This window comes from Camponotus vicinus, unplaced genomic scaffold (assembly GCF_025532165.1).
Source record: "Camponotus vicinus isolate PSW18456_S1 unplaced genomic scaffold, iyCamVici1.0 SCAF_4, whole genome shotgun sequence".
In the NCBI taxonomy this organism is placed as follows: Eukaryota; Metazoa; Arthropoda; class Insecta; order Hymenoptera; family Formicidae; genus Camponotus; species Camponotus vicinus.
The window spans coordinates 23,772,693-23,795,854 of NW_028141976.1; the positions used below are offsets into that span (position 1 = coordinate 23,772,693).

At 29.6% G+C, this 23,162-nt stretch overlaps 4 protein-coding genes across 25 annotated transcripts; 2 read left to right on the forward strand and 2 right to left on the reverse strand.

Moving 5' to 3' along the window:
• Positions 1–464: 464 nt before the first annotated feature.
• LOC145970787 (beta-1,3-galactosyltransferase 1) lies at positions 465–6,229 on the reverse strand. 7 transcript variants are annotated; one of them, XM_083097753.1, is made up of 6 exons: positions 5,958–6,229; positions 5,143–5,897; positions 4,775–5,012; positions 4,387–4,652; positions 4,025–4,296; positions 465–3,938 (listed from the first exon to the last, which is right to left on the reverse strand). In XM_083097753.1, exons 2-6 carry the CDS (start codon positions 5,194–5,196, stop codon positions 3,518–3,520), a joined length of 1,251 nt encoding a protein of 416 aa, XP_082953879.1. In that variant the 5' UTR covers positions 5,197–5,897; positions 5,958–6,229; the 3' UTR covers positions 465–3,517. The 7 variants fall into 7 exon arrangements, with proteins under 7 accessions (XP_082953879.1, XP_082953878.1, XP_082953882.1 ...); XM_083097752.1 differs by having other exon boundaries at positions 5,143–5,417; positions 5,533–6,229; XM_083097756.1 differs by having other exon boundaries at positions 465–2,835; positions 3,518–3,938; positions 5,143–6,229.
• On the forward strand, positions 5,753–9,457 carry Or (AP-3 complex subunit sigma-2 or). 10 transcript variants are annotated; one of them, XM_083097762.1, is made up of 4 exons: positions 5,780–6,077; positions 6,863–7,217; positions 7,482–7,865; positions 8,765–9,457. In XM_083097762.1, exons 2-4 carry the CDS (start codon positions 7,149–7,151, stop codon positions 8,885–8,887), a joined length of 576 nt encoding a protein of 191 aa, XP_082953888.1. In that variant the 5' UTR covers positions 5,780–6,077; positions 6,863–7,148; the 3' UTR covers positions 8,888–9,457. The 10 variants fall into 10 exon arrangements, with proteins under 10 accessions (XP_082953892.1, XP_082953885.1, XP_082953895.1 ...); XM_083097760.1 differs by having other exon boundaries at positions 5,780–6,073; XM_083097763.1 differs by having other exon boundaries at positions 5,780–6,073; positions 6,921–7,217.
• Positions 9,402–11,308, reverse strand: LOC145970788 (GATA zinc finger domain-containing protein 1). Its single transcript, XM_083097758.1, has 3 exons — positions 10,440–11,308; positions 10,005–10,207; positions 9,402–9,864 (listed from the first exon to the last, which is right to left on the reverse strand). Exons 1-3 carry the CDS (start codon positions 10,713–10,715, stop codon positions 9,651–9,653), a joined length of 693 nt encoding a protein of 230 aa, XP_082953884.1. The 5' UTR covers positions 10,716–11,308; the 3' UTR covers positions 9,402–9,650.
• On the forward strand, positions 10,286–21,731 carry LOC145970785 (WD repeat, SAM and U-box domain-containing protein 1). 7 transcript variants are annotated; one of them, XM_083097744.1, is made up of 19 exons: positions 10,286–11,040; positions 12,082–12,443; positions 15,512–15,646; positions 15,738–15,909; positions 16,164–16,309; positions 16,429–16,655; positions 16,761–16,999; positions 17,079–17,169; positions 17,242–17,351; positions 17,413–17,555; positions 17,612–17,804; positions 17,881–18,026; positions 18,347–18,570; positions 18,765–19,036; positions 19,113–19,203; positions 19,407–19,501; positions 19,573–19,734; positions 19,809–19,953; positions 20,088–21,731. In XM_083097744.1, the coding sequence occupies exons 3-19, from the start codon at positions 15,540–15,542 to the stop codon at positions 20,246–20,248; spliced, it is 2,724 nt and encodes a 907-aa protein (XP_082953870.1). In that variant the 5' UTR covers positions 10,286–11,040; positions 12,082–12,443; positions 15,512–15,539; the 3' UTR covers positions 20,249–21,731. The 7 variants fall into 7 exon arrangements, with proteins under 7 accessions (XP_082953870.1, XP_082953871.1, XP_082953872.1 ...); XM_083097745.1 differs by having other exon boundaries at positions 12,113–12,443; XM_083097746.1 differs by having other exon boundaries at positions 12,143–12,443.
• Positions 21,732–23,162: the final 1,431 nt, after the last annotated feature.

A 23,162-nucleotide genomic window follows, 5' to 3' on the forward strand; every position in this document is an offset into this window, starting at 1 on the left:
GTTACCTTTCACTAATAATAAGTAATTTTTCATAGAAACATTAGATTTCATGAACGAGCCTTGATATAATTAATGATACAATTAATGTTTTGTAATTGTGTCATATATTTATAAATTGTTATACTCCGCAAAATTATGATTTGCTTACTTCAAGAAAATTAATATTATTAAAAAAAAGATTTGAAATGTCTTTGAAGTGACCAAAATCAACAATAGTTTTATATACATATATATATCAAAATACAAATTATGTAAAGGTAATTTATTACGATTATTACATATTATTATATTTTCGCAAATATATAATTGGGTGTGCGACATCTAATTAAATAAAATTAATAGGAAACACATTAATTTTATATTTTTAAAATGTTCGTTTAAACAAAGTTCTTCATAAAATCAGCATGTTGTATTTTATCATGTGTAAAATACTTATATATTTGTATTTTTAATAAATAATTAAATCCAAGTTTTATTCTCTTTATTTGAAATGCAACACAAAACAATATTTATATTTGTTTTATTTACAATTCCTGTTGTACATTTAGATAGATGTACAAATCAATGTCCTTATTCTTCTAAAAGCTTCAAAAAATGTTTTTACAATAATATATAAACAGCATACTAATACTACAGCGTGATATAAAATAATGTATCATCTGAATTATATTCCACATAAGTAAAAATGTATATATTTTAACAAGAAGAAATGTTATCTTTTAGTTGATTTGTTTTATATTCGATGTGTAAAGATTGACTGAAGTTGCAACATGATAGCTCATCATATTACACTTCTATTACAAATGTGTATCATTATTAGTATTACTCTTCATACATCATATAGCACCCAATGTTACAATGGCCTAGCTTTAATTATTCTTTAATTACAAATAAAACACTCAATGTCACATCGACTTATTCTTACAAAATAAACTTTCTAAGGCCACTAGAAGGTATTCCATATATAGTCATTTTAATCATCTTCATTCTAAATTACAAATATCTCATTGTCATGGATCATGGAATGTATTAATTTTAAAACATACAGTTTAAAGCATGATTCACGAAGTTCTTTGCTATTCAAATTTTCTAATTATCCTGATATATAACAAAGTGATATATACGGCATATTACAAATTTTGAATTAATTTTAAATGATAAATTATAATAAATTCTTAATAGAGTTCAGAGCAGATTCTCTATTATGTCTTAGATCATCACTTTCTTAACAGCTATCTTAACAGATTTAATAGTAAACTAATTTTATTATGCATTGCAAACAATACTGCTTTCCAGCATGATATTTATTCAAAAATTAGTTCAACTTTGTCATGCTATAATATTTTTTAATGTTTATTGATTTACAATAAAAAACGCGAACTACTTTAGAATCTTTTATATCATTATTGAAAAAATAATGTAAGATTCAAATGTATAGAACTTCCATGTGAAAGAATGAAAGAGAAAGAGAAAGAGAATCAAAAATTCACAAGTTATAAGTAACAATAAGTAAGTATAAATTCTATATAAAAAACGTAAATATATAAAATTTATTAAAAAAAAAACTTATATTTGCTATGGAAATATAATCTTAAAATCAAAATAATTTAATACACACACATGAAACAATTCAATTTGAATATCTTAATTGAATAGATATGTTTTATAGAGAAATTTTGTTTTTATCGACATAATATATCTGCAATATACTTATGTATGTATTTACATACTTTTATATCGATATATATATATACTTGAAGATTCTTTTTTGACTCTATCTCTCTTGGATATTATCTTTTCTAATAGCGTATGAAGAAAATATTTTTAACTGTTTTATTACAGATTAAATGTACTTTTTAATAAATATTTATTCTTAACAAATTTTTAATATGTCCACATGATGCAATATGAATATGCTAGGCTTTACAAAATTGTTCATATAGACTGCAAAAAACTAAGCTCAACACAATATCTTAATTCTGAAAGTACGATCACATTTCAATATTATTTGTGAGTTAAAATACAACCAATATAGTGCATTTATATATGTATTATGAAACAACTTATATTTTTAGCAATATTAATTTGTCAAGATTCAGACATAAAATCTAATGAATAATCCAATGAATTTGAAAGAATCAATTTTATTTATTATATTAACATCAATAATGAAATTTTTCTTTCTTTAGACTGAATCATTAATACATTCTTATTTAAATAGAAAATAATTTCTACATTTATGTTATTAAATCAAGGAAGCAACTTTTTTATGCCTAATTTTTATGTTATGCTTAGGAAACAAGATTATTAAGAAATTCTGTAATATGTAGATTAATAATACGAATATTAGTACATTTCTAAATAATTTCACGTAAGTACGTGGAAGCAATAATATTACATAGATTATTTGTATCATTAGGATAGGGAAGAGGTTGCGCTCTTTCCTGTCTACTTCAGTCACTAACTTCAACTGTCAATTCTTATTTAACGTATGATTATCGTAATGTATTATCGTAACGAAATCATATATTCGCGAAGAGAAATCTCTCTTCCTACATAGATAAATATCATTTAAATATTATTAGGAAATGTCAATCAATAAATCTAATACTCGAACTGTCTATAACACAGTATATTCGTTATTTGAAGACCGCGTGTCAAAAATCTTATCGTCTTAAATTGTCATGACTTACAAAAAAAAAGAAGCGAAAAAGACAATATAAATTATGTAAAAGATTTATATAATTGACAGAGCGTATCCTTAAATACTACTTTGGTTTAAATAGAAAAATATCATAGAAAACACACGCGAACGCCTGCCACAATCGCTTTTCTCTGAAAATGCATAATGCCAATTGTATCGATATCAGATAAAGTTTAATAAATCAATCAAAAATCTTTCGTCTTTATTTATACTATGTGCAACATCCGCGAAAAGAATCGCTAACTAATACACGATCAATTAGATTGTTGGTGCAAATTGGCTGCAGTCTCATTTATATAATCTAAACACTATCAATCATAAATTAACAAACTGGACAAAGTCTTATAGAATATTCATTAATAATTTTATTGTTTTAAAATCCGAATCATTTTTTAGGATAAAATTTTATCATTTGCTTGATGGCACAAAATGATATAGAAAACAACAAATAATATTTCAACGATAAAATATTCATAAAAGAATAATGAATTTTGTAAGAAATTGAAAAGAATTTTCTTAAACCTCTAAAACTAGAAATTCATCACTTTCGAATCATTTCTCTATTTTTCATTAGATCCCATACAGCACAAAATATTGCAGCAATATTATTAATATTGTTGTAACATTGCAGCAACATTGCAATATTATCACAATATTACTGCAATGTTCTGTGCTGTATGGGACGCGATTTATCAATAAAAATTTGATAAATTAATTATGATAAATTATATGTATATACACACATTATATAATATATATAATGCGCATGAAATATATAATGATATACATTTTATAATACTTGAAAATACATACCTAAACACATTTGTTTATAGTTTTTCTTTTAAAAATGTAATAGCCGGCATTCCTGCCACTTCTCAGAGTGACCGTTTTTCGATCTCTACGAGTACGGTTGCTGCAGGAAACATTCGTGTCATTTATTTTCACCCAAATCACATACATATTAGACGCATTAACCTTGTGCGTGGTTATGGCGTTGCTGAGTACACAGGGATCTATCTTGCGAGGTATATAACTGAATCCAGGATGATTGACGGGTCGAATTTTTGCGCGTCTCGCGCACAAACCCGTAATGTAAACGTCTTCCAAGTGTAATACTGGTGTTATCAATGCTGCTTGATATAATTTCAATGCTACATTCATGCTCATAACATATCCTGTACCCGACAAATAATTTGGATATGTTTTCTCTGAATACATGTACTTTGGTGTATACCTGCATAATTAAAATTATTGCCATTTTACATTATTTTTACATAAAATATACGATAAATCATAAAGAAAATAAAGAAGAATACTTGCCATTTGTTTTTGGGGTCCAATATTGGTCTAGCATTACAAATGAGGGAACCTAGGAGAATTTCTGGCTGTGTTTTCGAGTGCAATGTTTGCAAGAGTAATGGAATGTTTACAAACATATCGTCATCTGTTTTCATGATATATTTAGCTTTATCGCAATTTGATGTCACCCATTTCAACATCATAACTGATTTTAATGTCAGATTGTTATATGTATCAAAGAAACGTTCTTGTATAATATCATTGTACTGAGAGTTTTCCTCAACAATCAAATTCTATAAGACAAAATGAAAAAGTTTAAAAATGCAGAAATTAAATTAAATATGCAGAAATTTCTACATGAAACTATAAGAGAAAATATTTACATTGAGTGTATCATTGTCACTTTGTCCTAATAGGAATGCTATTTTGACTGTAGAATTGTACAAATTATCTAAGTTGTATTTATTAGCCCAAGTACTCCTAATAGCGACACGGACCTCCTGATTTGCAACTGCCGAGCATATAATTATTAATAAATATGGCGATAATGAACAGATACTCATAGGACTGAGAATTGATGTGGTGTTCTCTGGATGAATGTAAATACAAAGATTTCTTGATGTATTATATGACCAGCCAGGTAATTGCGCTAAAAATTATTTTATATATTATAATTAAATATTTTTGTATGTTTATATTAAAACTAAATATTTTTATATCCAATTCTCTTTCAATTATTGTATTATCATAAGTAAAAAACGTAAAGAATACCCATAGATGCTATCAAGTGCGAACTGCCAGGAGATTCTGCAGGAGACTGAATATCGCTTAAGCTTAAGAATGGACTCTGTGCGGAGTGATATGCTGGTACATATAAAAGACCGAGTATAGCTAGAATCACAAATCCTATTGCCAATCGTCGAACAAAAGAAGCCTTGCCTTTAATGCTGCTACTATTGTTGACAGTAATTGCAGGTAAATCCATAGGTAGTAGTCGTAATCTGTCCATCTATATAAAAAAATAAAATATAGTTATATTAATTTGTACAGAAAAAATAAAAATACATTGTTAATATATAAATTAAAGATTGAAAACATGTAAAACAATTTTAGTAAGCAATTTACAAATCATATGAAACCTTTCTGTATATAAAATTTGACATTTCCCTACAGCAATATAAGACATTTGACATTTTGCTACAGCAATAGTAGACTGGTCGATATAATTCCTGTGACAAAGGTTGTTTAAAAAACTATATTTTAGTTTTATCGCAATTTTATGTCATTTTAACATCATAATGATTTCAATGTCATCATAATGATTTGTCAGATTGTTATGTATGTCAAAAAAACATTATTTTGTATTGATGTGTACAAAAGACATTGATTTATAGCTCCTTACAATTGGTTTTATCTAGAATACATTTATAACAAAGATAAACACACATAAAGATAATAGTGCCAATTCCAATATTTGAAACAATCTTAGGTGATAATTTTAAATACTATGTAAACTTTCTGTTATTTACCCGTCTTGCTTTTACTGTAAGTATAAACATTCTTATACACTCTTAACATTTGCATAATTATTTATTCACATATTTATGGAAAATTATACTGACATCGCATGTCATTTTCTACATAACATTTTATCGCACCTTCTTCACTGTTCATGTAAGAATAATAAAATTCAACCTTAACGCGCGGGAAATGCGCTATCAATCAAATCAGATGCGTCTAATAATAGTTGTATACAGATTTCAAGTGTGTATCTCGCGAAGCTAAAAATATGTACGTATTCCAAGCGTAGTTGCACAATGCAATTGGATGTAATCGCATCTGACGCCACCGTGAAACTCGAAGCTCGCGGGTCGTTTGCAGTGTGCGGAAACTTCTGCAATTAACATAATTCGCATGCGATAACGCGTACGAATAAACGATATCATACGCTCACCTTTTGGCCGCGATGATTGCGTGCTCATGCCGCATTTGACGTTTCTCCATTTACCTCGTCCTCGTAGAACGAAAACTCGGCTCACCGAAACATCACGCACTGCGGAAAGCGTACACGTATGTATGTACATGCGATAAGGAGAAGAAAAAAGAACTCCATTTAATTCGATGTCATCTCGCTCTCTTTCTTCTCATTCGTTCTCTCTTTATCTTTCACTCTCCCTCTCCGTCTCTCTTTATACCATCTCGATGCTGTCACATGCCGAGGAAACCAAATGCGTGTGACGCGCGCGCGCTTGCGCGTATTTTGTCTCCGCGTCCGCGACTCCGGCAATTTGCCTCTTTCTTTTTTGTAATCTTGCATCGTTAGTACAAAAAGTCCATCGGTTGGTTACCTCGATATATAATTTAGGATAATTTATTTTTAATCATATAATAACTGAAAAGTTATTGCATTTTTATTATTGTTGACATTTTCATTATATGTATAATCTCTTATGATATTAATTATCTTTACATAATGATTTATTAGATATGAAGAAATTGTAGAAATTTTTATCTACCAAGTTTTACGATCTTATTTAATCTTATAGCGTTGATTTTAACTTTTATCAGACTTTATTTTCCTTCTTCTTTATTTAGTATTAGCTACAGGAATATAGTACAAAACATAAACAGTTTAATTAATTTATATACATAAAGAATTTTTTATATATGAAATAAGAAGAAAGTGTATTATTCTATATTACACATTTGTATTTTTCGTCCTACTTCTTGTTGTTACGCCTATGGATGTACAATCATATCAGTTTCATTTTAAATGGCAGAGAATTGAAAAGATAATTGAGAAGAGAAATGAAACATTTCATATATATTCGATAAACATCGTGATATTTTATATGTTAGATAATTTTCTGGAAGTGGAGCATTTTCTTTAAAACGAAATATATTGACATAAAAACAGACATCACATCAACAGCTGACGGATTAACCTTATCGGAGTTGAGGATACAGAAGAGGGTTAAAAGTCTTATTTGCTGACATATCAAAAAAAGATAAAAAAAATAACGGAGAATTAATCTATTAGAAACGTGTCATAAAATGTAACCTTTTGATCGATGATCGTATATTTCGAGGATAATAATAGGATTACCATAATATCGAGTAACGTTAATTGATTCCGGCTACAGACATGATTAAGGCGATCTTAGTTTTTAATAATCATGGGAAACCTCGTCTTTCCAAGTTTTATCAGTACTTCGTAAGTATATGTTAGTATTACTCTCGCATTTCTCTTTCCATTTAACATTCATAAATTCTATAATTGATAAATTATTTAATTGTGTCTAACTTTTTGCTAAAAAATAATAAAAATTATATATTAGATAACATGTAAAGTTATAATGTGTAAAAGTATAAATTTAAGATAATATAATTCAAAAAGAATATGAAAATTATAACAGGAATGCATTAGAAAAACGATCCATATGGATCGTTACAATATGGAACAAATTTTTTGCTTCAGAATGAGGACATGCAACAGCAGATAATAAAAGAGACATTTCAGCTTGTTTCCAAGAGAGATGACAATGTATGTAATTTCTTGGAAGGTGGTAGCCTGATTGGTGGATCCGACTATAAGTTGATCTATCGACACTATGCTACGCTTTATTTCGTATTCTGTGTTGATAGTTCAGAATCGGAGCTTGGAATTTTAGACTTAATACAAGTCTTTGTCGAAACTTTGGACAAATGCTTTGAGAATGTGTGTGAACTTGATCTCATTTTTCATGTAGACAAAGTTCATTATATACTCAATGAATTGGTGATGGGTGGTATGGTTCTTGAGACTAACATGACTGAAATTCTCACAAGAATCGAGGATCAAAACAAGTTAGAAAAACAAGAGGTAAGTTGTCAATTTGCTATTATAATTTTGATTTCTTGACTATGATCTCTTAAAAATTTGTTCTTAATATTATATATATTATATATATATATATATATATATATATATATATATATATATATATAAAATATATATTTAATATTACAATATAATAAAGATATAGTAAGAATAATAGATCACAGTCAAGAATATTGTGACCCATGTTCGTGATGCATAAACTTTTATAATTTTTTACGCCCAAACTCATACTTGTTTATCATCATATAGAATGCTAGTAATATGCGTTTTAGTATGGCCAATTTTGCAAATATGTATTTAGTTTCTTTCACTGGGCTTAAAAATGTTAATATGTTAATGTAATCCATTGAACGCTTTAGCTATGCATTCATATATGGTTTGATCTGTAGAGCAAATCTAATATAAAGCAATAGATAGGACTGATTGATGTAACATCAATTTTAGGGAACTTACAAATCTGGACGGTCTAATTCACCCCGTCCATTTGTCCTTCTGGGGCCCCCTCCTTAAGTAAAAATCAGCAATAGCAAATCAAACTACTTTGTACAATCTCATTCTTACATAGTGTATATATCTGATTTATTTCTTTTTCTTCTAATTAAAACTATTGAAAGTGTAAAGTTTTTTATGGCTTTTGTGCAGCGTGAGCGTTTACGTAACACGCATGGCGATATAATTTATTTCATAATTGTCCGCTTCGAGTGCCTTAAGATAATGTATACGTCGTAATGCTCATAAGAATAATAAATATCGTCAGTGTCGTGTAGTCACCTACTGTCATTTGCTTTCGCTCCCTGCTAAAATTTCAGCCTAGTCATTTACTGAATCCTCCTAAAATTGTCCGTTCTCCACACTTCTTCCATCCTCTATGGTGTGTGCAGGCGGGAATCACAGCAGCGCCCGCGCGTGCTGTCTCGGCCGTGAAGAACATGAATATACCACAGCAAATAAAGGATATGAAGCTGCCTGACTTGCCGCAAGCTATAAAAGATCTCAAATTCTGACCAGCCGTCACTTCGTTGGCACCTAGCTGACTGGTTTCTTCTGTCATCCCAAACGTATCCGACACTACCGACACACCGAGGGCACTTTTCTCCTCTCTTCAGGCAAGCGAGAATGCACCAATGTTGCCTACTGCATCTGCATATATTCCATCTCAACGATATCAGAGTTAAGATCATGGATGAACTATTATTTGACTACTACTACTACTTTGGAACTACGACTTTTAGGCAAATATTTTAAAGAAAAATATAATACAGTCTCGAAAGTTTCTACATAAAAAGAAAAAATTAAGTAAGAATATCCTTTAGATTTTTATATATGTATATTAGAAAGTATATTAAAACAATATCAAGTCCATGAATTCAACTATGATATGAGTGATTTTTAATTGTCCAAGATAATCTAATTCCGCGTTTTGTAAAAAAGAAGTACAGCCACAATTATTCACTAGAAATATGAAAAATATTAATGTTATATTGTAACAAAATATATTTAATAGACAAACTATAGTAATGCATATTATTTCTCATGTATATTTCTGTTGTACTAATAAAAGTTTTACAGCACTATTTATGCATTCTCTGTTAATAGCATTTTTTACTAAAAAAATAATATAAATATACATATGTAAATTATTTTGTATTTATAGATAGTATTTTAAAAATACTATCTACAAATATAAAATAATTTACATATGTAAATATATATACATAAAAGATACTATTTTCATAAGTCATCATCAATTATGTTCCAAAACAATTATCATTTTTTAGATATTGCTATTTCGTTTTTAAGAGTTGTCCATATGTACCCAATTCCTTTTTCTGTAAGTGTAGGTGGATAGGGTGTATTCTTTAACTTAAAATAATCTGACGGAGCATGCATGACAAATTCCATACACTCTAATTTGCGTGGTAAATCTTCCTCTGGCCCAATTATGTATGTTTCAGGAATAAAACCTTCTTCTGGCGGTGGACTAAAATATAGTATTATTAAATTAATACAGATTCATTGCTAAATAAATTTATGATATACAATAAAAGATAAAACTATGGAATAATATGGAATATACTATTGAAGATAAAAACTAATGGAATAAACTGAATAAAGAATTACCTTGCTGTAGTAGGCAATAACCAGGTAACAGCAGCGCTCTTTTCACAGTATTGATCTGTCAATAAGCCACGTATTTGAGCATAATAAATACCACCATCTATATCTTGCATGGAAACTATATCTCCAACTTGAAAATATGTGCCTTTATAAAACACAAAATTACTAGTGACTGGAGTTGCAGTAGCAGTGGGTGCTTTGACAGGCTGTATAGACATACAATTTAACTTAACTAATTAAACATAAACATTTATAAATATATTTAACAATTATATAATTATTTCACAATTTTTATAACTAATATCAATATCAGTTCTGAGACACTAATCTCTATTTGATAACAAAAAATATATAAAGGCGATTTCTTTCATATAGTCTCATAAGTTAAATACATTAATTTTCTTAGCAAATTAAAGATGTGCAAAGATTTTCACACACCGTTTTCTTAAACAAATTCCTGCGACCCTTGCCTTTAGGTACAACTTTATGCGGTCCTGTCACTTTTGCATTGCAATATCTTGTGATCCTGGTGCTTCTTCTAGGTTTTAGCGAGCCGCTTTTATCCTCCTCGTCTGCCTTGAAGGACGAATTCGCTTCAGCATTCCGCTCATCCTCTAAGCAAGCGTTGCACAAGTTTCCGGCATCGGTCGAATGCCACAAGGGGGTCTCGCGAGTCCCGCATTTCGCGCATTCTGGCTTGCTACCAAGCGGCATTGATTCTTCAATCCGATCTACTGTCAATTAACAATCCATAAAAGACGACAATGTTTTTCTTCCACAGATCTTCACAGATCCACCGGTCTTGGCTGTCATTTTATTTATACATGCGTTCACGTTCACGTGGTTAGTGCTGATCAGTGTGCGCATGCGCTTGGACAGAACAAACAGCTGATTTTCTTCTGCGTTGACTTTTGTCCGAAACTCTAAACGCGGTATCACAACAGCTGAGTTGATTGCAATGTTTTTCATCGAGAGATAGCCACGGAATTCGAAGCTCGCGATTAAATTTACGATATGAGGAGAATATGATTTGGAAGAAGTAGGAAAAATCTCTTTATGTAACGTCCTTCAATTCGTGCTGCTCTAATATTATGAATTTAATCGTGAATTTAAACCTGCTAATTGTTTCTCTTATCTTAATTTATCTTTTGCTGAAATATATTCCCCTAATAATTTTAACGATTTTTTGAGAATGCATTGCACGTATGCATTACACGTATGCATATTGCATATGAACTATGTGTATTACAGGCAGTATATTTACTGGCAAATTAACTTGAGAAACTTTTCTTTTCGCGGATTCCGATTTCTGGTAAATGTCAATTTTGATGTTGATTGCAAATTCAAAACAATAAACAAATGAACAAAACAAGTCGAATCAATGAATAAAATTATAATAATTTTTCACTATTATTAAATGCATTTTTCTGTATTTATTGATTTATAATATAGGTCCCTAACAACACTCATGTCCAAAATATGTTCAAAGGTCATCGAGAGGACATCCAGAGGACATAAAATATCCTTTGGCTGTCCTCTAGATATTCTATGGACATCTTTTGGACATGTGTGTTGTTAGGGGTATATCCGAGAAAAAATTAATTATCGTATAAAATACATTACAAATGTTCTTTTCTAATTTTAAGAAACATCTTTCGAATTGAAACAAATATAATATATATATATATATATATATATATATATATATATATATATTAATTTAATAGTTTTGTTGTTTTGTAATGAATTTCATGTACTAAAGTGTGATAAAAAAATTAAATTTGTATTAACTATAAGCTTATGTTATATGTACATTTTTTCAATATATTTGAAAAAATATACGTATCACATAAGCGTATAGTTAATACAAATAAAATAGTTAATACAAGTGAATATTTGAATAGGTATATTTTCTCGCTATATTATTTTAAAATAAGTGTACACATATCATACATATTGCGAAAATAAAATTAGGAAACCGTAGTTAGCACATCTTACTATATATTTTCTCTGACGAGATAAAACAAATTTACGTACACATCTAATATAAGTTGCGATAAGTACAGGTGTTTAATTATAGAAATATTCTCTTTCGCGGTGATTGCAAAAAGAAAAACAGTTATACACGTAGCATTTTGCAGTAAACACCGCACACAGTTTATATCTCACGTTACGCCTCCGTAATATTGATCTGGACGCCAGTGGACATGCGTTTAGCGTGTTTAACTTCATTGTGACAGGTGCCCTGTCCGGGATATCCTGTTCGAAGTGTCTCGTCGGCAGGAACACTATGTTGATCGTGACAAATAATATGTGACATCGCTTCGCAACGCGTAGCCCAAAATCATGAAAATCATGTATCATGTGCGTGTTGGTTGATAGAACAACGAAGCACCGAGAGAGAGCTTCGACTAGAATTTGGAACATGTGCCTTCGTTACGAGTGAGTACGAGAAAAATGATAATGATTATTCATAAAACGAGTACAAGAATATTGAAGAATCATATAAACACAACACTATGTTAGAGATGTAAAATAAATAATTGACGTTAATTTTTTTTTATGAAAGCAATACTCGAGACTGTTGATTTATGTCTGCACTTGATTAAGTCCTGATTGACTGTTGCTCAATAATTTAATGAGAGATTTATTGGCATGGTAATAAATTAAAAACAGCAGCATCCCACGCAAATTATTACGGATCAATTGTTATTAAATAGCTATTTTTATGTAAGAAAGATAATTAATACTAGACTAGTATATTAATATATTTTAGAGTCATTCAACTCTTCGGTGCACGCTGTGTCTTTTAACGTGAAAAATAAAATTCTAATTCAACAAATATCAATCAACGCTCGATAATATATTCATAAGATTCTTCTCCTCGTATTTCTCATTACATTTTTACATCTTATTGCATATAATACAATTTATAGTAATTTTGTATATTTCAGAATCGAAATACTTATATATAAATCGATAAGAATACTTTGTAGATTTATATCATTTATATTTTATATCATTTAATATTATAATATTAATAAAGTAGAAAATGTGTAACACACATGTAATATATAGAATGATATTTTAGTCATATAATAATTTGTTAGTTTCTGCGAAACAAATGTAATGCATTATATAATGATATTAAATTCTATTTTTTAGCGCAGAACAGATAATATCGCACATTATCAGCTTTATACATGTACAAGCAATATATTTTTACTTATCGCACATATTACAGTTTTATCTTAACTACTCCGCTATCATTTATTCCGCTGGGATCTGCTGGGATCTTTTATCATTTATTATATATAATAATAAATATTTTATTGGTAGCATAAATTTTTTGTTTTATTTGCTACATCAATCATTATTATAGTAATATAGCATTGTTTTTGCACATTCATAGAGATAGAATAACAGATAAATGCAATCAATAACTTTTATGTACACGTCAGCGTTAAACTTTCACGTGTGACTTTTAAGTCTGACGCTTAAATGGTTTCTATGTTGCAAAAACTTATTACTTTGTTTATACATATATTGTATAACTTTATAAATATTGTATAGACTTTAAACTACTTTCAAAGATACATAATTGTTTGTGCAACAATTAATTATAGAATTATAGCAATTATAGAAATTATTAACGCGATTCGCACCATCATCATTTCTTCGTTTTTATCTTAAAAACCAGGCAATTCTAATCTTACGATGAAATGACAACAGATATTTAATTTATGTGGAATATCGATGATTTATTTCAATGCTATATCTCGTCAATTAGAAATGAAATTAATATACTTTGCAGATCGATGGCGATAGAATGTCTTTACCCGCGATACGGTCAATGCCAAGGCTATCTAACTTTCAGAAACTTGAAATCCGATATCTTACGTATACCCACCTGTAGAACAGTTAGTCGATTCGGGATATATGTATTATTAAGAAACGCCTAAGCACATGTTATAAGCATTTGAAAAGCGAAGGTTAAAGCTGCTCCTCTCTTTATTATCCTTTCGACATTGTTAAGTAACAGCTATGGACAGAATATATATGTGTATATAATTAATTCCGAATATATATATATGTTCTTTCATGTTGAATATATAATTCCGAATATATATATATATATATATATATATATATATATATATATATATATATATATATATACAGGGTGACCCATTTTAACTTAGGCAGCCAAATAACTCGAAAAATAAGCAAGATAGAGAAAAATGTTTTAGACAAAAGTTGTATGGTTTCGAGGGGGCCATAAGATGGTATCATTGGTTTGACCTTGAAGAGTCATTTGAAGGTCACGTGAAGGTCACTTCAATTTTTTTAAATGGAATACCCTATATATTTTTGTACATTCTTGTAGCTTATTTCGAGAGCTTTCCAAAACACTATAATTAAGTACCTTTCCGTTAAGTACTTTTTGAGTTATGATGCGTGAAATAATTTCTTAATTTTACATAAACCGTAAAATATCTTGTAAAATATTCATTTTTCGATTATCTTACCTTAATACTTTTATGTACAAAATAATGAGAGGAATCAATTGGTGTAAAGAAAACACATAGTTGTTTTTAAGAAAAAATATGGAATTGTTAATTGCAAATTACATATTTTTTCTTCGAAACAACTATGTGTTTTCTTTACACCAATTGATTCCTCTCATTATTTTGTACATAAAACTATTAAGGTAAGGTAATCGAAAAATGAATATTTTACAAGATATTTTACGGTTTATGTAAAATTAAGAAATTATTTCAAGCATCATAACTCAAAAAGTACTTAACGGAAAGGTACTTAATTATAGTGTTTTGGAAAGCTCTCGAAATAAGCTACAAGAATGTATAAAAATATATAGGGTATTCCATTTAAAAAAATTGAAGTGACCTTCACGTGACCTTCAAATGACTCTTCAAGGTCAAACCAATGATACCATCTTATGGCCCCCTCGAAACCATACAACTTTTGTCTAAAACATTTTTCTCTATCTTGCTTATTTTTCGAGTTATTTGGCTGCCTAAGTTAAAATGGGTCACCCTGTATATATATTCAACATGAAAGAATATATCAACTTTAAAAGGGTAGCTACGATGTGCATAATAATTTATAATAATTTGATATTATCGAACTGTGGCAACGATGACCTTATTTTTTAATCGATAAAAATATTTCACTGTTCATATATATATGAATAAAATATTTCACTGTTCTTATATATATATATATATATATATATATATATATATATATATATATATATATATATAAAATCAACATTTATCAGTTCTTAATATGCAAAAGGACAAAATGCGATTGTGAATGTGAACTACGTAGATATATCTCTCCATAAAGATAAAATTGATAAAATTGTTGGATTGAAAAGATCGATCATCGTCATTCATGTAGTATGCGTTCTCTCATCAAATGACATCGGCTTGACTTTGACAAGTGACGCACACAGCTGATTAATATTATATACATCTTTACAGCAAAGTAACCCGTTAGTCTGAAAAAAACATGACTGCCATAGGCGACGTGCAAGCTTTGCAGACTCTCACAGTTTACACCAGTGATGTAAATAGCGTCGATTTCGCTGGTGATTGCGTGCTGATAACAGGATCCGGGTAAATATTGGTTATCGATGCACGCACAAATATCGATTATCAGTGCAGAATTGTAATTACGCTTGTAATTATACATCTCTTTAATTCACAGAGACAAACGTGTTCGAGTTTGGGAATGGCAGCCCGGTACTGGATATGTGGAAGCTTACTTTTCACCCCTGATGGGACACAAGTACGGCGTGACCTCGGTCAAGGTCAGCCCTCAATCCACCATGTTAGCCACTTCCAGCATAGATGGTACTACGCTGCTTTGGAACTTGCGTGTAGGTTTAAAAATATGAAAAATATAAATAAAAACGCACAATCTGTAAAAATAATTAATAATTATTGAGTTTCTTTTATGATTTTATGAAAGTTACACAGTCGAGTAAACTTTTTATACGTATATATAGAAGTTACCGCTATAGCGCATTAAAAAAAAATGTAAGGTCATTTAATATAAAAAGTCTAGAACTGTAAATTATGTTTTTGCGTTTACTATTTTTTTGTATTAAGATAAATTTATTTTGTCTCAAAGACGGGGGCAAAGATACATACCATGGTGCAGATGAGCGGCGAAGCGGTGAGAGTTTGCAGATTTTCGCCGGATTCAACGTTACTTGCGACCGCTGGAGATAATGGACAAGTCTGTATCTGGGATCTGGTTCATCGCAATTTAATCAGGCAAGATCTTTTATAAAGATTGTCTCTAAAATTATGTCAGTCCTCTTTTAATAACTGTTATAAAAAATTGTATATTCCGATTAAATATCATATATGACGGTTATTATTACGGTTTCTAGGTGCTTTCAAAAACACGAGGGTGCTGTACAGAGTGTGTCTTTTTCGCCAGATTCCAGCTGGCTGATCACCTCATGCACATTGGGCGTCTTAAAGCTGTTTTCCACTGCCGAGCTGATTGACACTTGTACGCCTAGCAATGAGGATGTCGCTGAACTCGTTTCAATTGACGATGCTCACGACATGGGAGTAGTTAGTTGCGACTTCTCCACTTTTCAAGAAGTCACATGTACGCAAACATGCCCCATATCCTATTTAAATGAATCTAAAAGAATGAATTACTTAAAATTTGTTGTACTAAATAATAATAAATGATACAATGATTATCACATAGGTAACGAACCGTATACTAAGCTTTATCAGCTGGTCTCGTGCGGCAATGATCACGATGTGAAATTGTGGGAAATCACAGTGAGCCAGAATAAATGTGAGGCCCAACCCTCTACTGCCATTGTACAGCTTTGCAGAGTGATGAAAAAGCATAGCAGTGCCTTAACTTGCGTCCGTTTCAGCAGCAACGGATTATACATTGCTAGCTGTGGCCTCGATAAAACGGCAGTAATTTGGGAGACGGTAAGACACTTGCCTTTTAGAGAAAAAATCGAAATTTGACACAATTAATCTTTTACTAATTTACTTTAATTTTTCATAGAGCTCAGGAAAGATAATGACGATACTTTCTGGTCATAACAGATACATTGCTTGCTGCGCTTTCTCGCGCGATGGAAGCTTATTAGCTACAGGTATATCTTTTTTGCATTTCCAGAAAGATTTATGATTCCATTTAAAATAATTAACCTTCAATATAATTGCAGGCTCTAATGATAAATCAGTAATCGTCTCGGACTTGACAGGAAATTTAACTGTTGATTCGGAACTCTCAAAAAATATTGGAACGAAATGGTTTCTGAATGATCCTGAAAAGGTAAGTTAATCATAAATAATAATTTACAAATGACGAAAATTAATACAATTCTTTATCTTAGAACACTATGTATGAACAGGATGTGATGAGAAACGTCGAAACATATGCTAACGAAGTGCGACTGATTCAAAGACTGGAAGAGCATAATGGAGCGGTGAACAGCGTTGCCTTCTACGGAAATAATCTTCTAGCCTCAGCATCCGGGTGAGTTTTCCGAAATTGTAAAAGTAGCATAATAATATATATTTCCACATTTTTAGCGATAAATTAGTGCGTATGTGGAGTGTGGAAACTGAGGAAGAAGATGGAGAGGAAATAATTAAAATACAAGAGAAGCCTTTTAGTCCACTCGATGCTCATACTTATAGCGTCAATTACGTGGAATTTAGTCCATGTGGTTCCATGCTCGCCTCTTGTTCTCTCGATGGAACGACTGTAGTTTGGAATACAGAAGTAACTGTTGTTTTATAGCGAATATAATATTATGGGTTATTTCTAGTTCCTTATTTATAATAACTTTTCTTGACAGAATGGAAACCAAGCAAAATCCTCGTTTGTCAATTCCGGGACAGGTATCCGTGTATGCCGATGGTCACCGGATGGTACAAAAATTGCGACTGCTGGTGATGATGAGAAGACAACGTTATGGGACGTAGAGAGTATGGACCGGTTACAGTACGTATAGATAATAATAGAAAATAGCAAATATATCAGATAAATAAATACAGAATATCACTAATATCAGAATATTACTAATTTGTAAAAAATAAATTTTAATAGATTGAAAATGTGAGGAAAAAATATTTTAAAATATCTTTATTTTAAAAACACTAACATTGTAGTAAGAATTTTTTTTAAGTAAAAAAAATTAATTTAAATGTAATTATTTCTTGTGCGATAATTTTATTTATATAAAAAATTTAGTGCAACTTTTGTAATAATTTGATAAATTACATTGCTATTTGTAACTGTAGATAATTAACAGTAATCGTTAGGGAATATTATAGTGTTTTCGAAGGTCACGCCGATGCGATATCGGCCATCGCATTTACGCATGATTCTCGTTATTTGGTGACCGCGTGCAACGAAGGTACTTGGCGTCTTTTCGATACTCTAGATGAAAAAAACGGTTCCGAAGCATTGATGGTTTGCGATGCAAGTCATGATCTGGGTGTTCAAGGATGCGATTTCAGCCCTACTCCAGGTTCCGCTATATGCAGTACGTGCACAAAAAATATTTTAATTATTATCTTGTTACACTATACACGCTTCTATTAAAATCGTCCTATTAAAATCGTATTAATATGTTGATGCATGTCGATCAAAAGTAATGTCGATTAATATAATTTCTTTTCATAATTTAACAGAGATTAAATAACGCAGAAATCAGTGATAAATATTAATTATTTGCAGCAAGAGACACAGATTCGAACATCGATGAGCAAATATATTTACTAGCAACATGTGGTAACGATTCGTTAGTTAAATTATGGCACATAATCATCTCGAATGAGTCATTATCCGATCCAGACAGTATTGGCTCGAGCAATACCAGAACACGTTACAAGGAAAAAAAATCCTTAACTGGGCATGGTGGAAATGTAATGTGTGTCCGTTTTTCGCCTATCCACGGAGAAGTTCTAGGTAGCGTCGCAACGGACAGAACAGCTCGTATATGGAGTGTAGTGAGTAATTAAGATAATTTAATAGATTTTAATAAAAAATGCGAGCATATATTTACGAGAATTAATGCTCTTTTAGTTTTCGGGAAGCTGTCTATACGTCTTAGAGGATCACGACAGTCTCGTCACATCTTGCGCATTCTCCGAGGACACGTCATTCTTCGCTACAGGTCAAAGATTTTTGTTATAATTTATTCTAATTATTAATGTACATATCAATAATCAAGTTAGGAACTTCTTCATTTTTAATTTTCGCTTAATTTTCAACTTACCTAAAAATTTATTCGGATATACACACATTTTTTATATAGAAGACTCATAATTAAAATTCTATAAAAATATTTTATTGTAATAAGATATATTTTTCCTATAGGCGCTCTGGATAAAACTGTTTTAGTTTGGAAGGTGCCTCAGCAATTAGTGTCGCAAAGTAATTTAATGGATAGTTTGAGGAATAAAAAGAAGAGGGTCAGTAATATTTTAAAATATGAGAAATGTGCATGATATTCAATTTGACGAAATAATATTTTGTTATTCAGGTCGCAGATTGGAAGGCGCATGATACTTTGAAATGGTTAAATGATATTGAATTATCTAGACTTTCTAAGAAAGTGCTTCCTCTGGGATTAACTGGACGACATTTGTTGTCCATATCGGAAAATGAGCTGATATCCCGGTTGCAAATCGAAGATGATGAAGAGGTACATACAATATTATAATGATCTTATTCAACTAATTTAACATTGAATTAATTATATTTAAATTATATTTGTAGGCGGTTGAAACACTAAAGAAGCAATTATATTGGCTGAAGCGTGAAGATTGCAATATTATGGAGAATATAGATGAGTCTGAGATTCCCCATGAATTCTTATGTCCTATAACACACGAGATAATGAAAGAACCTGTGCAATGTTCAGGTAAAAACACCATAAGTCATTTTTTTTAGAAAAAAATATTAGAAAAATATATTAAAATAAAAATATTTTAGAATTTTATTTACGTGTTACATGTATATATATTTTAATAAACCTAATTGACCATTAATTTCTAGATGGATTTACTTACGAGAGAGCAGCTATAAACGAATGGTTTTTGTGCGGAAAATATACCAGTCCAATGACAAATGAACCATTGCACGACACCTCTTTTACTCCAAACTTCGCTCTCAGAAATGCTATACTCACTTTACTCCATGGCGAAGGACCACAATAGCAATCGCACTTATGAAAGAAAAAAAGAAAGGGAGAATATTATACACGCGCACATGTCGGTAATTTATTATACACGATAAGCAATTTTATTCTAAGGTAAATTATATATTCGGCGGTTTTAATGTAATAACATTCACTCTCCTTACAAAAATTGGAAAGAATTTAAACGTTGATTGGCATCTACGGACTAATTTATATAAAAGTATGGAAGACTTTGTGATGATTCCATATAATAAAAATTATCACCATAGGATACCTAAGGAATAAAATTATAATTCTTATTATATCTAATTCTTAAAATTATAATTTTACTCTGAAGGTCCTGTATTCGCGAAGTGTAATATTTAATTCGAGATATTTTGAAATTGTAAAATCATCGGAGATAGAGATAAGAACACATTTTGTATGCTAATAAATAACGAATATTGTTATAACTTTGTCAAGAGGCGGTATATATTTAAAAATCGCTATTGAATAACTTCGATCTTCGATATCGTGAAGTAGCGTCTACAAATGAATATTGTTGAAAAATTTCCAAATATTCAATGACATACGAGCGCGTGTACCATATATGTAACGATCCAGATACCTGATGCAAAGCAACAAGTACAAGTTTACGAAAATTTATGGACAATCTTCGAGATTATGAATAGCGGAAAAGCGCTGGTCTAAATATTGGATATTACATAAGCGAACATATACACGTATATATAGATAAACATATCGCGAGAATGCATGAATTTTATATATTAGTTCTAGGCATAAAATAGGGCAAATCTTGCAATTTAATCGTGCACATTTTGCGAATGTGACATGTGTTACACTGTGAGATATTTTACACTGCTCTGTTTGACTCATCTCTCCTATATATTTCAGATTTTTTATAACTTGAATAATTCGCGCTTTTTTGAAGATTCGATTCTGTATCACATGACAGTTTACAATTTTGTATAAGAAATATTTGGTAATATTAAGTATTAAGTAGAGTTAATTTCGATTTCTAAGATTACAGTGACAGGGTTAACTTTGCACTAAAAAGAGTTAACATTATTTAGAACATCACTAGCAAAGAAATTTCTTCAGATTCTTTAGATAATTTTTTTAGATGCTAAATAAAATCCTAAGATTATTTCAACTATAGTGCAAAGTTGCAAATCTCTACATTACAATATTTTAAGACTTAAATAAACAAAGAACGGCTGAAAACTAAGTTTTCAATTTAATAATTATTAAAAATTTTAAACGTTTTAAAAACGCATTTTAAATAACTAATAATATAGAAATATTTGTGCCTAATATAATTAACGATGAGGAATACGTAATTAACGATATATGAGAATACTTCTTGAAATATCAATTTTTAAAAAATCTACGGCATTACATATTCCATTTTATCCAACATATTTTTTTGTGAAATATACTTTATATATTAAAGAATTTATATAGAAATATGTTAATAACGTACGGCATTGTGTGTGATAATAGTATGTTAGTTTTGTTCAAACATTAATTATTGTATATATATATATATATATATATATATATATATATGTATATGAATCATTAATATTTTATTTATTCGTTTTATTTTTTAAAAATATTTAACAAAGAAAATGTTCTTTTTTGACTTATCAATTATTATCAACAATTATCAACACAAAGTTGTTAATTATTAATTAGTTATTAATTGTAAATGCTATAGATTTTATTATACGCTTCTCTAAGTAAGCAATATAAATAACATATATTATAATTATTTTATGATCACACGGTATTAATTCTTATATTAGTCTTAAACATTATAAACAAAAAGTACATAAAATTGTAACAGATACGATAAGTGTACATTTATACGTTTAGACATGAGTATAAATTGTGAATTAATTTTTTATCGAGAGATTTTACTATCGTAGTTTTTCTTTAAAATCGTCGATTGTTTCTAATTTGCATATATGCACAGATTTGTATGTGATTTCTAGAAATTTTTCAATCACCCATTAAGAACACGGTTTTATAATTATATGTTTTCAAATTATCACTCGAATTTAAAGTCTGTATTTCTGTGATATAATTGAGAAATCGTTTGAAACTTATGGTGTATTGAAATGGTGATGATTTTGATGTGAAAAACACGATCGAGCATGGCACGTTTAAAATTGCATTATCTATCAAAGAAAGTCTGACGCAATCGAGCTTGAGCGTGTTAAGCGATTTTGCAGTTATAAGCATGATTTTTCTGTATAGCTATATACAAATAATAAAATCAATAATAATAATAACGGTGAAGATGCATGATTTCCTCTGACAAAAATGTAGTTTGCGAAAATTAACGCAAACTACATTAATCATTTCTATTTCTTTTTATATAATAAAATAAAAACAATGTCCAATTTGTATGAAATATTTATATGTGTGCATTTGTTTATATACACATTATTAACAGAATACGTCATTTATATGCTGTATAATCGAAAGTTATGAAAAAAATGATTCTAATTATTGCTATATTATATTAAATATGTTTTTGAAACATGAAGAAACTTGTAATATGCTTATTTTTGTTGAGTGCTTTAAATTATATAAATTCATGGATTAAATGACAAGTGTATTCATATTCATTAATATGTGTGTATATATATATATATATATATATATATATATATATATATATATATATATATATATATACATTGCACATACTAATGAATATAAATACTGTATGGAGACATTTTTTTAAATTGAATTTTTTTTGTGAAATAAAGCACATAAATAGCGCGAAAACGTGTTTTGTAATATTTTAATAATATAAAATTATTTTTATGTTATTTTAGCATTGATATATTTTTATTATGTAACAGTTTTTAAATTTCTATGCAGTTAATATGGAAAAATGTAATGTAGTCTACGAACCTCTT

Bases quoted from the DNA above. Each gene is read 5' to 3' on its own strand.
- LOC145970787 (XM_083097753.1), bottom strand. From the start codon at position 5,196: ATGTCAAATGTCTTATATTGCTGTAGGGAAATGTCAAATTTTATATAC. The intron at 4,653-4,774 runs GTATTCTTTACG...AATAATTTTTAG, and splicing joins GCACTTGATAGCATCTATGG to CGCAATTACCTGGCTGGTCA. The intron at 4,297-4,386 runs GTAAATATTTTC...TTTGTCTTATAG, and splicing joins GTGACAATGATACACTCAAT to AATTTGATTGTTGAGGAAAA.
- Or (XM_083097759.1), top strand. From the start codon at position 5,984: ATGCCGCATTTGACGTTTCTCCATTTACCTCGTCCTCGTAGAACGAAA. The intron at 6,074-7,481 runs GTATGTATGTAC...TTTTTGCTTCAG, and splicing joins GCACTGCGGAAAGCGTACAC to AATGAGGACATGCAACAGCA. The intron at 7,866-8,764 runs GTAAGTTGTCAA...TGGTGTGTGCAG, and splicing joins ACAAGTTAGAAAAACAAGAG to GCGGGAATCACAGCAGCGCC.
- LOC145970788 (XM_083097758.1), bottom strand. From the start codon at position 10,715: ATGCCGCTTGGTAGCAAGCCAGAATGCGCGAAATGCGGGACTCGCGAG. The intron at 10,208-10,439 runs GTGTGTGAAAAT...ATGTCTATACAG, and splicing joins GGAATTTGTTTAAGAAAACG to CCTGTCAAAGCACCCACTGC. The intron at 9,865-10,004 runs GTAATTCTTTAT...ACTATATTTTAG, and splicing joins TTATTGCCTACTACAGCAAG to TCCACCGCCAGAAGAAGGTT.
- LOC145970785 (XM_083097744.1), top strand. From the start codon at position 15,540: ATGACTGCCATAGGCGACGTGCAAGCTTTGCAGACTCTCACAGTTTAC. The intron at 19,502-19,572 runs GTCAGTAATATT...TTTGTTATTCAG, and splicing joins TGAGGAATAAAAAGAAGAGG to GTCGCAGATTGGAAGGCGCA. The intron at 19,954-20,087 runs GTAAAAACACCA...ATTAATTTCTAG, and splicing joins AGAACCTGTGCAATGTTCAG to ATGGATTTACTTACGAGAGA.